The sequence below is a fragment of the Pleurodeles waltl genome, chromosome 11, assembly GCF_031143425.1.
Source record: "Pleurodeles waltl isolate 20211129_DDA chromosome 11, aPleWal1.hap1.20221129, whole genome shotgun sequence".
Lineage (NCBI taxonomy): Eukaryota > Metazoa > Chordata > Amphibia > Caudata > Salamandridae > Pleurodeles > Pleurodeles waltl.
The window spans coordinates 948,881,796-948,898,794 of NC_090450.1; the positions used below are offsets into that span (position 1 = coordinate 948,881,796).

A 16,999-nucleotide genomic window follows, 5' to 3' on the forward strand; every position below is an offset into this window, starting at 1 on the left:
CCTGAGCCCCCACAGCGCCGCCTGCAGAGGGAATCCCGAGGCTTCCCCTGACCGCGACTCTTTGAATCCTAAGTCCCGACACCTGGGAGAGACCCTGCACCCGCAGCCCCCAGGACCCGAAGGACCGGACTTTCACTGGAGGAGTGACCCCCAGGAGTCCCTCTCCCTTGATCAAGTGGAGGTTTCCCCGAGGAACCCCCCCCTTGCCTGCCTGCAGCGCTGAAGAGATCCCTAGATCTCCCATTGACTTCCATTACAAACCCGACGCTTGTTTCTACACTGCACAGCCGCCCCGCGCTGCTGAGGGTGAAATTTCTGTGTGGGCTTGTGTCCCCCCCGGTGCCCTACAAAACCCCCCTGGTCTGCCCTCCGAAGACGCGGGTACTTACCTGCAAGCAGACCGGAACCGGGGCACCCCCTTCTCTCCATTCTAGCCTATGCGTTTTGGGCACCACTTTGAACTCTGCACCTGACCGGCCCTGAGCTGCTGGTGTGGTGACTTTGGGGTTGCTCTGAACCCCCAACGGTGGGCTACCTTGGACCAAGAACTAAGCCCTGTAAGTGTCTTACTTACCTGGTTAACCTAACAAATACTTACCTCCCCTAGGAACTGTGAAAATTGCACTAAGTGTCCACTTTTAAAACAGCTATTTGTGAATAACTTGAAAAGTATACATGCAATTTTGATAATTTGAAGTTCCTAAAGTACTTACCTGCAATACCTTTCGAATGAGATATTACATGTAGAATTTGAACCTGTGGTTCTTAAAATAAACTAAGAAAAGATATTTTTCTATATAAAAACCTATTGGCTGGATTTGTCTCTGAGTGTGTGTACCTCATTTATTGTCTGTGTGTATGTACAACAAATGCTTAACACTACTCCTTGGATAAGCCTACTGCTCGACCACACTACCACAAAATAGAGCATTAGTATTATCTCTTTTTGCCACTATCTTACCTCTAAGGGGAACCCTTGGACTCTGTGCATGCTATTCCTTACTTTGAAATAGCACATACAGAGCCAACTTCCTACATTGTGCTGCTGAGATGGGATAGCATGACTTGGTTGTGTGCTCCACCTGCCTCTCTGTTTTTTCTTTCTATTGTTTTCCCCCTCTGCTATGATATGCTGAATTTTTTGCTGATTATGACATACCTCCTGGACTGGCACTGCGGACTATGTCGATTGAAAGCAAGATGAGGTGGCTCGGAGAAGTGTCCCTTGATACTGATGCTTACTGTGAGAAACATTCGTCGATCTCCCCTTGCTGTCTGGGACACCGCTGTAGCTGAAGTGGGCTGTAGCATATACAACTTATTGCTATGATGAGGGGTCTTGTTTTGTGTTAATGTATGTTCTTTGTATATGAAACATTTAATAAATAAAAAAAAAGATTCCGACAGGATTCCTCTCACCCTGCACTATCGACTTCTGGCCACTGGAGCCGCAACTGGACCCTCCAGGAACCGACAGACGCTGCTACAACAAAGAAGACTCTTCTGCAACATTGTTTCCATGTCTCCTGCCAGCTTTGCAATATTTCCCAGGCTGTGCATCCTCAGAAGACTGCAACTCTTCAACCTGCCCAAGAAGAAGAAGTAATCTCCCTTGGAGTGAAGGAGTCACTCCCCTGCAACCGCGCAGGCACCTACAACAAGCGACTACTGGCTGCGTGGATCTCCCCTCATCTTGAGCTGCATGGATCCTGCATCACGGTTGGTGGTCCGGAGTAAACCTCTTGGTCCTTTCTGCCAGCTGTCCAACTTTGGTGAAGGTAAGCCCTTGCCTTCCGACGCAGGGCAGTACCCCGTGCATTGCGTCTCTTGCAGCTGCCAAGGCTTGTTTGCATCTCCTCCAAGGGATCTTGAGACAATGTGTAGTTCCAGCCCCCAGAACTCCTTCTTGCAAAGCACAGCCTCCTGTGTGGTTCCACTGCAGCATGGGATCCTCTTTCGTAGTGTTGCATGAGCCTTTTCTGCAACTTCTGTGTCCCCGTCCCATGGGACTCTTGTGGGTGCTGCTTCTGCTCCTGTGGACTCTCTGCGATGCCGAGGGTCCCCTGTGACTCCCCCTCCTGGGCCTTGCTGGTCCGTGGCAGCACCACTTTTCCACTAACCGCGAGTTCACCATTGCCAAGGCTTGTTGGTGGAATTCCTGCATCAACACCCATCTGCATATTTCACTCCAGTGTGGGACATCATCTACATCCATCAAAAACTCTTCTCTGGCTCCAGGGCTGTAGTGCTGACCTGTTCTTAATCACCGTCGACCAACTCCTGCAAGTACAGATGGGTGGGTAGTAGCTCCTACTCCTCCTGGACTCCACTGTGACTCTTGGATTTTGTCCCCTCTCTCCACAGGTGGTCTTCTTTCTTCAGGAATCAACCACTGGTTTTCTTGCAGTCTTGTCTGGGTGTCTTCTTTTTCTTCTTTTCCTCCTTTTGGGGAAAATCCAGTGATTTACTCCTGCATTCCTGGTCACCGGGGGGTACTGTGTTGCTTACCTTTGTGGTTTTCTGGTACTCCCAGTTCCCCTCTACACATTCTACTTACCTGGGTTGGGCTCCTGTGTTCGCATTCCATTTTTTTAGTATATGGGTTGTGCTCCCCCTATGGTCACTATTGGTTATTGCTATTTGCACTGTTTTGTAACCTTTTCTATGCCCATTTCTGATCACTAGTGTATATATTTAGTGTACTACTTACCTCCTATTGGAGGATTGGCCTTCTAGTAATTTGTGTTGATTTGTTAAAAAAATAAAGTACCTTTAATTTTGTAAAACAGGGTGTTTTCTTTCATGTGTGTAAGTGCTGTGTGACTACAGTGGTATTGAATGAGCTTTGCATGTCTCCTAGATAAGACTTGGCTGCTCATCCACAGCAACCTCTAGAGGGCCTGGCTTCTAGACACTGCCTACACTTCACTAAGAGGGGTACCTGGTATAAGGTGTAAGTACCATAGGTACCCACCACACACCAGGCCAGCTTCCTACACACCCCGTAAAAATTGCACACAGCCTGCCATCACAGACTGCGTGTCATGGTGCAAGCCATGAATGAAAACATGACATGGCACACACCTTATGTGCCATGGTCCAGTCACTAATTCTAAATATATGTAAGTCACCCCCTGCAGGCCTTAGAGCCCTAAGGCAGGATGCATTATATTTGATGTGAGGACATATCTGCATGAGCAGATATGCCCCTGTTATGTCCAGTTCAGCAAGTGGACAGGGAAACCATCTTAAGGTATGTACTGGGCACTGGTCAACAGGAGTTACCCATCTACATGATGGCTTCACTAAAACCTATGGTGTTTGGTATCAAACACCTCGTCTTAATAAACCAAGACTGATGCCAGTCTTGGATATATCAAGACATGCACCCAGAAGGCACCCTAGATGTGTCCCCCAAAATCTACTAGTCCTCTAGTGTGCCTGCAGACTGGTATTGATCAGCCTGCCACCACAGACATGTTTCTGATCGCCTTGAGGTTCCAGTCTGCGCTCTCAGAGGCCAAAAACATTGCCTGCTCCAGAGGAAGGTGTTATCACCTCCTCCCTCAGGATGGCTATTGAATCTGCATACCAAGGCCAGGGGCTTCAAAAAGCCTGCTGCCTTTGGTATGCGACCCCAGCTTCCCCCAGACGTTGGGAGTTGCAACCCCCAGCCCGAGGCCCATTTGGCACCAGGACAGGCCGGAAATGAGCTATGCAGGTAGGTGTGATGCCCTACCAGGCTAGTCACACCCCTAAGGTGAGCAGCCTGATGTGCTCTACGAAAGAAGGGTTCCACCATATTGTGGTTGGTGGAACTAAGAACTCTGGGACAGGGTTATGCCCTCTTCCCATAGGTCATATAGGGGTGGTCACCCCCAGGGATAAGTAGCCCATTGGCTTCTACCCTGCACTCCCCTAAACGCCCCTAAATTAAGTATTTAGGTGTCCCACTGACTGCCTACCTGTTTTGTCCGACAATCAAGACAACCCAACTCGTCCTGCAGCTGTGAAGACTCCAAAAGCCTCAGAGGATCTCCAGCACTTTGCCAAGCCATCAACATCTTCCCTGAAGTGGAAGAGCCACTTCCCTGCAGGTACTAACCCTAACGTTTGGCTCACTGTTCTGCTGACCACTGGGTCCACCAATGCACCAGCTGACCAAGAGGAGGTCACTGTGCTCCCAGAGGCCAGATCCATCTCCCCACCAAGTGAAAGGACACCAGGCTCTAGCTGTCCTGCACTGATGCCAGGGGTACTGGGCCCCCTGCAGCAGCCAAAGCTTGTTTGAATTACATTCCAGACTCCAACACTGCAACTGAAGACCAGCCGTCAAGGCACATCATTATCGCCGAGGACATCCTAGAGAGTGGTCCAGCTGCCCTGTTTTGTTTCCCCACATGCAGGTCAGTCGAGGAACCGTGGCCATCTTGCTGCTGCACCGAAGTTCCACTGTCCTGGTCCATGCCTCGCAAGACCCCCACAGACCGAGACCCCTATTGGGAGCCTTCAGACTTGTCTCTTAGTTCCCCCTTTGTGGCCTGCCAGGACACCCACAAACCTCCTCCCATCCCCCCACCCCTCCATCGCTATATGGGTGGTGCACAAGGCACCCAACTTGACCAGCACCACTGCACCAGGACACCTTAAAGCAGGTAAAAGTGTACTGCTGGTGTTTTATTGACCTTTGTTGTCTTAGCACCCCGCAGTGTACAAGGGCTCCGGAGAACTGTCTGCAAGGACTCCATTGCAGTGAAAGTACTTTCAAGTCTCTACTGCTTAAAAGCACATTTGAGTAAAAGTGTTACTCACTTGCTAAAATCGATGCACTGCGACAGTACTTACCTTCTTTGAAGTTTTCTGGTGTTGAGACACTATATAAAAGTATCTATAGTTTTTTAATTCTTGGTCTCAAGTTTCTTCTCAAGTGTGTGTCTCATTAATTGGATTTCTGTGTTCAGCAAATTTTTAATGCTACCCTCTGATGAGCCTTAACTGCTCGTCCACACTACCACAAAAGGGGGCATTTCGGATTATTATCTTAAAACTCTGTAAACCAATAAGGGTTGTCGAGTCTGTCTTCATTTTATCCACATTGCAATGGATTCCCATAAAGTGATCCTGATGCAAGGAATGAAGGATGCTGCAGATGCAATGCAGTGGATGGGGGATATTCCTGCAGGGATTTCCTCAGTCCGCAAAGAAGATGGCGGAGTCCTGGTTGCAGGGTCGATGTCCCAGGAGGTCATCTTTGATTTGGCCAAAGTCCAGTCGCCTCCCTGGATCAAGAACTCACCTTCTGAGGATCCCAGCAACTACTGACAGCACTCACGACCTCAGCGAACTCGGGTGGAGCTTTGTGCGTTGGCTACTAGGTTCTCTCCCAACTGTTGACCACTTCCTGTGGAGTGTGGCATCGGACTATCCCAGGATGCACAATTCTGCCCACTCCCAAGATGACAAGACCCCTCTCCCTGTGTTCAGACCTCACTAACCCACCCCTGGTGTGCAGCTACCTTAGTACTACACACCTACGGGGAAACCGATTTGGCAACTTGTTTCCCCTCTTTGTTCCCCATCACAGTCTGTCTACCTAAACAATGGGGCAAACAAGCCCCCCCCCCCCACCCCTGGTGTCCTACATCTGCCCTTCAAAGATGACTTCCCCTTTGAAGCCTGCTTTTTGGGGTCAACACTCAAGTGGCTTCTTGAAGGAAGTTCAAAAAGCATGCCAGGATCAGCTGAGGGTTTCCTTCACATTCAGAAGACATTGGGACAGTGTAATCTTTATTAGGATGCCCTTGAACCTTCACACTAGCCTTCCATAGTAAAGATGGGTTCAAATCCTACTTGGCCTTCTGACGCTTCTGTCTAGATTTTGATTTGGACTTACCGGAGTACCCCAAACTAGATCCAGATTGTCCATGGGAGCGGCCCCGAAACTGAGACCACAACCTGGAGCGGGACTTATGGTTCAACCGAGCCTCTTTTTGTGCTGTTTGGACTAGTTTTGCCTCGTACTCTGGAATAGTCTGGGCAATCAGGAGGCCACACTTGTTGCATGCCAAGCAGCACAGACCTACCTTGTTTAGGTCCATGACCGACATCATCTTCCTATAGTCTTGACACCATTTGCCCTGTTTTTTTCTGTGGGGACTTCATTCCCTGGCACACTGCAAAAAGTTTGGAAACAAAGAAGTGGGGAGTGGTGCCCCAGATCGCCATCTATGGTGCAAAAGAAAGGAAATGAGGTTAGCACACAAAGGGTGGTGCTTACATGCAGCTCCGCTCCATCACTCCTTGGGAAGTGCAGAGTACACCTGAGCCACGTAGTGCCACCTATTGGCACACAGGAGTACTCCTGGATAAATTAACCGGAGCCAGTCTAGTGCCTAGGGATATTCTAACAGTGAGGACTTTGCTGTTAGAAGTATCAATCAGAAATCAATGCTGTTTTTTTATTACACCAATCATAAAACACTGAATTGTTAGGATTTACTATAGCCCGGGCAGGTTGGCAGGGCAGAACAGCCAGCTGTGCTCAAAAGGAGACCCTCTACCACATGATCTGGAATTGCCCGTCCAGTGTAGTATATTGTCAACAAATGCATAACATTGAAGCAGCTGTCCTACACACACATATACACACACACTATATTACATCCCAAAGTGGTATTTCTGGGAATTATGGATGGATATATAGACTGACTTGGTGGAGGTGGGGGGAGGTGACAGAGTTTCCTTGCGGGGATTGGATTCCTGGTGACAAAAAAAGACAATGCCTGCTGTTGGAGAAGTAAAGAGCCTCTACCCCTTTATGAATGGTCTAGCAAAATGGATTACTGTTCCGCTGGCAAAGAAGAATATTTATAAAGAAGATGGTGTGTTAAAAAACATCAGAAGATTTGGGATCCATGCTCTTTTGCTTGATTGGGCATAGGGGATGCAAACTAATCGCCTTATCCCCCAAGAGAACCTTTGTTACTTTTATTTAACCTGTGCTACTTCAGGACTGTGTAAATATGCTGTTTTATTATTTAAGGTCACTGTTTTATTGTTGTGTAATGTTTTGTTTATGAATACAAAAAACTGATGTTGAAATAAATGACTAAATTGTGCAAAGCAAATGCCACTCTACGGATCTAAACGTTGAGTCAAAAAAGTCTTGTTAATGACCATGTTAAGACATGCAAGTGAAATAAAGGTCACTCTAGTAACGTGTAACATGCGTGCCAATTTTATCAGTATATTCAAGATATGGTGGCCACCAAACTGCATGTCATAAGGCACATTGTTTCTATCCCTGGGCCTCTGACCTACAAACCATTGCTATCAGTCATGTTAGCCTCATTAGTTCTTACAAAAATTACAGTAACCAGAATCCCTTTTAGCCAAAGCCTGGAAACTGTCTGTGATAACTTGTAATTAGGGAAGTGGTATTGTGAAAATGTAAGTTGTGTTGGATATCAGAAAAGACACAGTCAAAGTTGCAGAGCAAGAGAGAAATTGTGATCCCTTTGTAGGTCTGAGTTTTATGACAGCACAGCTAACGACGTGACAGTTTAACAATACACATACAGTGGGCTTTCAGTCCACCCCTTTCAACTTTGGACTTTCTTCAATTAACCTCTTTTCACCATCGCCTTAAGACATTGTTGATCATGATTTGGCTCAGCTCAGTGACTATTTTGGTGCATCATTTAGACTCCACTAAATTGCTTCCAGTGAAATGCATGAGACTGTACCCATCTGTGCACTCCTGCTGGCTCCCTTGCGTGTCTCGCTCTGACATGCTTAAGCTGCATGCACTAATAGTACATTAACAGTGTGTATGCTGATATACCCAGTGGAAGAACCAGTTAGCTTAATAGACAAGTAAAAGTTCAGAATGTGTGAACATGGAGGATGAGTGCTTGCTGAGGTCCAGCATTTTCCCTGCATATTAGTGACAGATTAGTGACAATGGTAACAAAGGATTCTCCTAGTTCATTGTTATCTTTGTGTTGATTGCTTTAAACGTATTGAATAAAAGTAAAAATAATTCAAGACCTAGAAAGAGGACAAAAGAGAAACCATTTGCGAGAAACGAGAAATTCAACATGTGTAGCACCTTTTAGGGATTTGTACAAATCCCCAAACTGGTTGCAGCTTTGAGTGACTTTTACCAAGGTACATTGCAGGCTCTTAATCGTAATCCATATTTGTCTACTACTGTACTGAACCACTGCAAAGGTCATCCGGGTAAGGTGAGGCAGGTAGCAGACAGCCCATTGGATAACATCCTTTCTGTCAATAATAGAATTTCCTGTCCGTCGTTAAGAGTTTGCAAAGAAGAAGAATGTGGAAGTGTGAGAGGCGAGAGCAGTGGATTTCTATTGACATCCCATAGGTTCCCTAATGGATTAAATAAATGACTAATTTGTACCACACTCAGGGTCACCACACTGCACGTATTCTATGTCTTGGTGATTAAACACTTGGGAATAGGGAAAAATGGGTTGTGTTTTAATTTTTTTTCAAGAGGCAGTATGTTGATAGAAGTGACAGAACAAGAGAGAGTCTATTTTAGAAGACGGTTCCAAGATCAAAAGATTTGCCACCTGTCCTTGAAAGGTGAACTTTGGGTATTTTCAGAAATGCCTAGTAGGAGGAGCTAAGATTCTGATTTGGAGCATTGAGTATAATTCAAAACCAGAAATAACTAAGGCCCACTGCAGAGAATTTCAATTAAGCAATGCACAATGATTTGAAAAAGACTGGATTGTGGACCAGGAATCAGCAGAGTTATTTTAGAATGGTTTCTAATTGCGTGATGCAGTGGGAGATTAACAGGCTGCATTCCAAATGGTTTGCAGTTAAGCAAGACTAGACTGAAGTAGGCCTAATAGTGTTCCAGTGCTATAGACAATGTGAAATGAGATGAATTACTGAACCACAAGCTTTTTCCCTTTCATCGAAAAAAGAGAAAGAATCTTCTTGATGTTTTTCATAAGCCCAAAACAAGTTTCATTAAACTTATTAACCTGGGTAAAGGAGGAAAGAAACTCCACTGTTATTACCCCCAAAAAATGTACTTTGCTGGGACAAGAGTAGGTTCCAAAAAATTGGGCCATCATATAGAGGACATCGAAGAGGGGTATTTCCATTAGATGAGGACTTCAGTCTTGTCACAGTTAAGTTTCAGAAGGTTTTATTTCATCCAGGAAGAGATTGCTGAGAGACAGAGGCAGCAATGTTTACAGTTTCTGGAAGTACAAAGATTATGGAATTGAACAGGGGGCATTGAAGGGTATTCGAGGCTCATCACAGAAAAGCTTAGTTGTCCATGTTTTCAGGGCAGTGAGACTACCCCTTGTCTGTAGTCAAACTCTTGCCATTGTACTTCATTTGGGATGAGTTACCATTTCCTGCCAAGCATTTCTTTATAAATGTCACTTCCACAATTAGAAGTAGTTAAGCATGTACTCTGTTCAAAGTTGTAATTAAATCTTCAGCAAAAAGTTAGACGTCCATTTGACGATGGTAAGTGTACAATATGTGATTAATATGGATTTGTTTACTATATGCCATTGCGAGGTATTTTTCTTTAATGGTGTAGCTGTAGTTAGGGAGCACAAAAGGCTAGACCAAAAGTCTAAAAAGTTAGGAAAGTTGCATTTGCTCTCCCATCTCACATATCCTGTCCACCCTTCTCATTGTCTATTGAATGCTTCAGTAATCACTGTGTTTGGCTTATTTACAGGGCTCCCTTCATACAGGAGAATCTGCTCATGTATACCAAGCTTTTCCAAGGCTACCTGAATCGGGCTCTTCGTACAGACTTGGTCAGCCCCAAAAACGCACTAATGGTTTTCAGAGTGTCCAAGGTCTTCGCTCAGCCGAACTTGGCAGAAATGATCCAAAAAGGTAAGTGGATCAAAAATCTACGTTGAAGCTAATGGTAAACAAAATCCTACTTTCCCTCCAGTTTGTATTGTGCTGTTAAAACTGAAACCCATCTTAGAGGAGGCTATGTTAATGGTCTCAACAACTGCTGTCCAAGAGCTTTTCCCATTGCTGACCATGTTCACTTGGACACAAGTCTACAGTAGTGTCTGGTGAGAATTCTTCTGACGTGGGCATGGGACCCTTTCGGGAACTGAAGATTAAAAATAGTGGTTTAAGATGTGATTGATTCATAGTGTGGAAAACCACTTGAATGTCCTGCCTAGGGCCCAACATACCAGGTTTCACTTTTTGAAAAAGGTTCCTGGCAGAAAAGGGAAAGCTTGAAAAGAAGTAGAAAACCATGAGGTTGATTAGAACCAAAGTACACAACGAAAAAGGCCCATGGGCCAATTTAACTAAAAATATTCCAATATTCAATTAATTAAACAAAAATCAACATGCCATCAAACATGATCTGTTCATGAAGTTGTAAGAAATTGTCATCAATAATTATTGATGGAAGTTTCGTATAAATGTTGCTTTACATTCAGTGCATTGTCAATATGCAGCTAAACATAAACCAGTGTTAACATAGCAGTTCTGTTTTTGAATCCCAGTGCATTTCTGGTGGTTATACCGTTTATCAGGGGTAGCTAGAATGGATAATAAAACAGTACATAATCAAATATCTTTTTATGGAAATTCATGATAAACATGAAAGAAAGACCCTTATCCCAAGAAAACGACCACCTGTAAATATAACACATCAATCAACTCTTTTTGAGTAATGTAGAACATAACTCTAAGCTGTCACTGTTTTAAACAATAACATAAGCAGCATCTAACCGTGCTGTTTGACAAGAACGCAGTAAGGTTACAACGGGTTTATAGGACATGCTTTAACATTCGGAGCTTAAACATATACCACAATAGCAAAGCAAGTATTTACAGTCTAATGTTACTAAATGAGCATGATACAGTTTACCGTATGAATAAATATTGACCACTTTGAGTATAGTGTTGATTGATAAACCAGAAGATAACATGAAATCCATGAGCGAACATTAGACTGACTACATGAATGCAAAGATGCAACTAAAAAGTAGTGTTTGTAGTGACTGGTAGACGAAGTTCCATGTATATAAAACTGTGACTGATCTATTAGTGAACATGTGGCCATGAGCGACATGACAAGCAGCCTAAAAATGTACTGTGAAGTTTGTGGTAACCGGTGAGTGAGACTTCTCGTGTAGTAAAATTGTGAATAGTCTGCGTATGACCATATGAACATGGCCAGCGTGTTGGAAAGTTGTAGTGTTTATAAGAAACATATAATTTCCAACCTATTGTTGGGGGCCATTTGGAAGGCTATTCAGATATTGTATCCAGAGCGTTTCCCTCTGGGAAAGAAGCTTCTGTACGGTAGTGTCTGGATTAAAAATGATCTTTTTGATGACGATGACTCGCAGTTGACTGATGTTATGACGGTAGTCCGAGCAGTGTACCGCCAGAGTAGAATTCCTATTCCTGCTTCTGATCATGCTTTTGTGTTCAGTCATTGGAACCTCCACTTGCCCACATATAGAAGGCCACAGGGCATTTAATCGCATAGATCACTTTCTCTGAATTGCAGTCGGCAGAGTGGGGTCGTTTTGTGGGTTTTCCCGTTTTTGGATGTGATATTGTATTGCTTGTGATTACATTTCCACAGTGAATGCACTTGTGGCATTTCTGCATTCCTTTGATTCACAGCGTGTGAATGTGAAATAGCTGATAGCATCTCTCTAAGATTCCTTGAGCGCGGATATGCAAAAAGTGGTTACTGACTAAAGAGCCCTCTAAAGTCAAGTTCCATTTTGAGTAAATCCGAACGTTTGCAAATGCTACGTTTGATTGTCTCTGACTTGGTAAAGAATTTGATGACAGATACTTCATGTGAAGGTTTTCAGTCTGAACTTGCTTAAGTAATACTTCATGGTTCATCATGTGTGTGCGTTGTAAAGCAGTATCCAACATGTGATCCGGGTAACCTCGCTGTTTAAACAGAGATCAATATGTGTGTAAGGTAGAATTGCAAGTGTCTTGGTCAGATGTAATTTTCTTGATGCAAATAAATTGGGAAAGAGGTAGATGTTGTTTAAGCAATGGAAGATAAAAACTACTATAGTACAAAGTATTGTTCCTATCTGTGGATTTTCAAAACACACAAGTAGATAAACCTGAAAGTGGACAGTTCAAGGTGAACTTCCAAGAAAGTGATCTGTGAATTGCTAATAGTTTGTGTGTGAACTGAATCCGTGTTTTATGACTGTTTAAGATACGAATGTTCTGTTCCAACTGCATTTTGGTACTCTTCCAAATGAGGAAGATATCATCTATCTAACGTAAATACATGATGAGGTTGTCAGTCCAATATGTATTTTCAAAGATGAATTGGTGTTCGAATTTAGCCATGAAGATATTGGCATAACACGGGGCTCTGGAAAATCCCATTGATGTTCCTGCTCTTTGCGGAAAAAAAAGTCTTTCCAAGTAAAATAACTATGGAACAAGCAAAAGTGTAGCACCGCCAGAATGAATACTTTGTTTGCTCGGATGCCGCTGTGTTGAAGTAAAACCCACTCAACTGCTTCAATACCTTCCTGATGAGGGATGGAAGTATATAAGGCTGTAACATCAATAGTAAATAACCAGTAGGACTCCAGATTATTGTTTGACAATCTGGTAAAATGGTTAAAAAGAACAGTTGTATCCCGAATGTGTGAACGCCACACCGTACCAATGGTTGAAGAAAATTGTCCCAAGTATTTGCCTAGAGGTACATGCAAAAACCCACAGCCAGAGACTTTGGGCCTGAACGGGGGATCTTGTAAATTTTTGGGCGCATATAAAGACATGGCCTGCATTGATAATCTGTCACTAAAAAGTACAGAGTGTTCTCCGTAATCCAACCATTGTCAATGACTTTACTACAAATACTTTTGAGTGTTCCCATGAATTCCATTGTGGGATCCTTCTCCAAGAGAATGTATGTATCCTGATCCATCACATGAGCTGAAATTTTATTCTCATAATACATGCGATCCATGACGACCAGGGCCCCTCCCTTATCTGCTGGTTGAAAAGTGAGGTTTTGATTTTTACTCAGTTTATGCAAAATCCTTTGTTCCTGACTTGTGATGTTATTTGTGCGAATAGATTGAAAATGCATCAATTGGAAATCCTTTCTTACGGGAGCTTCAAAAGTATCCAAGATCTTGTGTGATGTTGGAGACACAAACATGCTTTTTGGTTTGAATTCTTGGCACTCCAGTTCATCTTTTGGATTGTCAATTCTTAGAAGATTGTCAAAAAAGTAGCGTAATCTCAATTTTTGTATGAATTTAAAAAGGGCTACTTCAGATTGTGGAATTAAATCAGTACTTTGTTGCACACGTTTATAATCTGTAAACATCAAGAACTGTTTTATCCACTTTCAGGCTACAGTGAGGCATGCAACGGGGCTGTCCCTTTGCCACGACACTGGAGTCACTGCAGCCTGATTTAGACGTAACCCATTGATTAGAGGGTTGAGGTGGACAGAGGACTAGGAGGGTATAATATTGCTATATGCAGATGATATTCTACTATGTCACCGACCCCGGCAATACATTGAACTGAATAATGCACATTTTTGCACTATACAGGCAACATTCTGGATATACAATCAACTGGCACAAATCCCAGATTTTTCTCATAAGTGGCCAGAAACCGCGGCTACCCCATAATGGTGAAGCAACAGTGTTGACAGAAGGCTTTTGCTATTTAGGAATCTTTTGCAACCAACCCAGAGATCTTTTATGAGTGGAACTTAGAACCACTGCTCATGCAGCTGGGAAGAGATGTCCAACACTGGAGAGCTCTGCCGCTCCCTCTCCTTGGGAGAGCTGCTCTATTTGATATGATGGCATTACCCCATTTGCTATATGTTCTCCAGAACACACCATACCCTGTCCCGGTATTCTACTTCCCGGCCATTGACAATGAAGTTTGTACTCTACTCTGGGATGGGGGTCTGCCAAGAATCTCCCTTACAAAATTAGCAAGGTATTGGTATGACAGTGGGATTTCCCTACCTGATGTGCAAGAATACTATTGGGCAGCACAATTGGTAGTCATTAACCAGTGGGTACATGAATCAGTGGAAGAACCAGCTTACTGTATGGATAGATGCCATGTGACCCAGATGCTGTCTTAGGGCCCTATGTGACGGTAAATGCTTTTAACCCACCCCACAACAGTCACATTAACAACCTGGCATACAGTATGCAGAGCGCTGGGGTGGAGAACCAAAATCACAAAATCCACTCCTCTGTGGGCTGCATGCTTGGGCACACTGGGGCCTCAGAAGGGATTTGATAGGTGGGATCCTATTGGTATCGCCAGAGTTGGAGAGCTCTCGAAAGGGGATGAAGTTATCCCAGTCACAAAAGTAAAAATGGAATATCAATAGGCACCCACTGAGACATACAGATACCTACAAATATGACATACCTTGCAAAAAGCTATTCCACATGGTGACGTCCTCCCCATGGCATCCCCACTGTGAGATCGATTTGCTTGATGAACCGATGCTTATAAAAACGTATTTTCCTCACATATCATAAACTACAAAATAACTCACCCTTCCTCTAACAGTACTGAGACATCGATGGGAACAAAATCTAGGAGACCTGGAGGATGATGAGTGGCAGTCGGCATTGGCGTTCCCACGAAAAGTTGCCATAAAACATAGATTTCGACAAGTACAACTGAAAATTCTACATAGGTGCTACTACCCATGCACCACATTTGAAAAGATGAGCAGTATATTAACGGCATTGTGTCACAGAAACTATAGCCAAGTAGAAACATATTTTCAAATGATCTAGAGCTGTCCTCTTGTCCAGCAATACTGAGAGGCAATAGTGGCTTGTCTTAATACAATACGTGGGGCAGCCGAGCAGGCCTCAGCCAAGTGGTGCATTCTGAATATTTGGGGGAGAGTTACCTTACCCAAATGGCCCAGATCTGGGTAACACTAGGTCTGACAGTTGCTAAACTTAACATAGCGTGACTTTGGAGGGCTGAGCAGATACTGCAGCTGTTTGACTGGAAGAAAGATATGGACTGGTGCATAGTGGCAAAGAGGTTGGTTTATGAGAGCAGAAGCTGTCCAAAAAAGTGGAGCAAAATATGGGGTAAGTGGAATGACTACAGGGGTGGACTCTGTGCCCCACTGGAAATCACTGGAAGGTCTGCCCGATGCCATGAATGCTTGACATTAAATGAGACGACTTGAGGGGTGTGGGGATGGGTGGTGAGGGGCTGTTTGGGGACACTGGAGGAAATATATTTGTAATTCTACACAAATCTGTTTTTGTTGATTTTGTGTATTTACAAGAAAAAGATTGACAAAAAAAATTAGGAACTGCATGTGAATGACCTTGCAACCCTTTTGGGCGTGCGTTATATTAAGAAGCGAGTCAAAATCAGGAATTCTATGGAGTCGTGACTCCGGTGGTGCAGTGAATACGCTTGCATGTCAGCATACACACAACACATTAAACATATTAATTTCAGTTTTGACACAGCATTCATACATTTAACTTTTAGCTCACCATTTCCAGCCTTTGAATTGAACATTGTTTTTCTTCACATTGCACTGAGGACTATATCTGCAGCCAGCTAGGAAGCTGTTTGTATAGAACCCAGAATGCATGTTGGGCATTGAAGTCACTTGTAATACATCACATATACCCTTGGTTATTCTTTTCATTGTTCATAATACAGGCTCTTGCATGTTACACTGGAACGTCCGATTTGGATTCTGTTGGTGTTTGAGATTCTTACCATTCAATCAGCATATTACTGTTATGCAAATTATGTATCTCTTATTATAATTATCATGAGACATGTCTGTTGGGTATTCTTCATATTCACATGGAAAATAAGTTTTATTTTTCTGGCAGCACCTGTTGGAAGCCTTGGGGCGCAGTTATAATTTCAACAATGTATCCTTGGTACATGGTTTTCCCACATCAATATACTGGGTCATCTCAGGTTGGGCTATCTAATGCTGTTATATTTGGATAACTAAGGTGATCATTGTTATCCTTTTGTCTTTTTTGTGCGTGGAAACTCTCTCCTCTTGTTCATGAAAAAATCAATTTATTTAAAATGATATTTGATTACGTACTGTTGGCTAAATTCACCTGTGTTTCATTACAGTTAACTTGGATGTGAATGACTATAGTTAACAATCGGCCACATTTTGTTATGGTACTTGATGGTAGGTTCTGGCAGTATCTGGTAGTGACTATGCTCTACTTGTTTTTCTTTAGGATAGTGTATAGTCTGTGGCACTTCCTAGGGTTCACTTAAGTTCTGGCTTCTTGTTGTTTCACTATGGGCTCACACCCCTTCTTTCTATTTACAAATCACATTGGGGTGCACCATCTTGGTGTGTTTTTGTGTCATTGGTGCTTACTCGCCTTATTTGGATACGGTGGTGGTTGGATGCCATGTCCTTTAAGATGTTAATTCTATTTGATTTGTACTGAGTGTATACTCTGTACTTTACAGCCTTGAGAAAGGCACAGCAGTGACGAAACACGTGTTGGCTGTCGATGAGTTTGATGAATGAAGGACTGGCTCTACCTAACTGAAATTGTTGATGCTTTGACTTTGTAAGAAGAATAACTCGTCTATTAAAAAGACTAGATCATATACTGGAACTTTAATGAATTCATTTTTGCAAATAAATGCTACACTGGACTTAAATTGAGTGCTGTGGTTCTACCTTGGTATAATGTATTGTTTTGTTTTGTTTACCCATTCTAGCTACCCCTGATGAAGGGTGTAACCACCTGAAATGCATTGGGTTTCAAAACAGAACTTCTCAGTTAGCACTGGTCTACTTTTAGCTGTACTTTGACAGCACATTTAATGTGAAGCAACATTTATATGATACTTCCAACGAAAATCATTGATGACAATTGCTTACTATGTCATGAATAAATCATGTTTGATAGCATGTTGATTTTTGTTTGAT

At 43.3% G+C, this 16,999-nt stretch overlaps 1 protein-coding gene across 4 annotated transcripts in view; it reads left to right on the forward strand.

Annotated features, from left to right (window-relative positions):
- The window catches only part of SMPD4 (sphingomyelin phosphodiesterase 4), a 277,112-nt gene that overhangs the window by 157,447 nt on the left and 102,666 nt on the right, over positions 1–16,999 (forward strand). For all 4 annotated transcript variants that reach the window (XM_069215134.1, XM_069215137.1, XM_069215136.1 and 1 more), the window contains one exon: positions 9,743–9,906. In XM_069215134.1, coding sequence (XP_069071235.1) covers positions 9,743–9,906 — 164 coding nt within the window. The remainder of the gene's footprint in view (positions 1–9,742; positions 9,907–16,999) is intronic.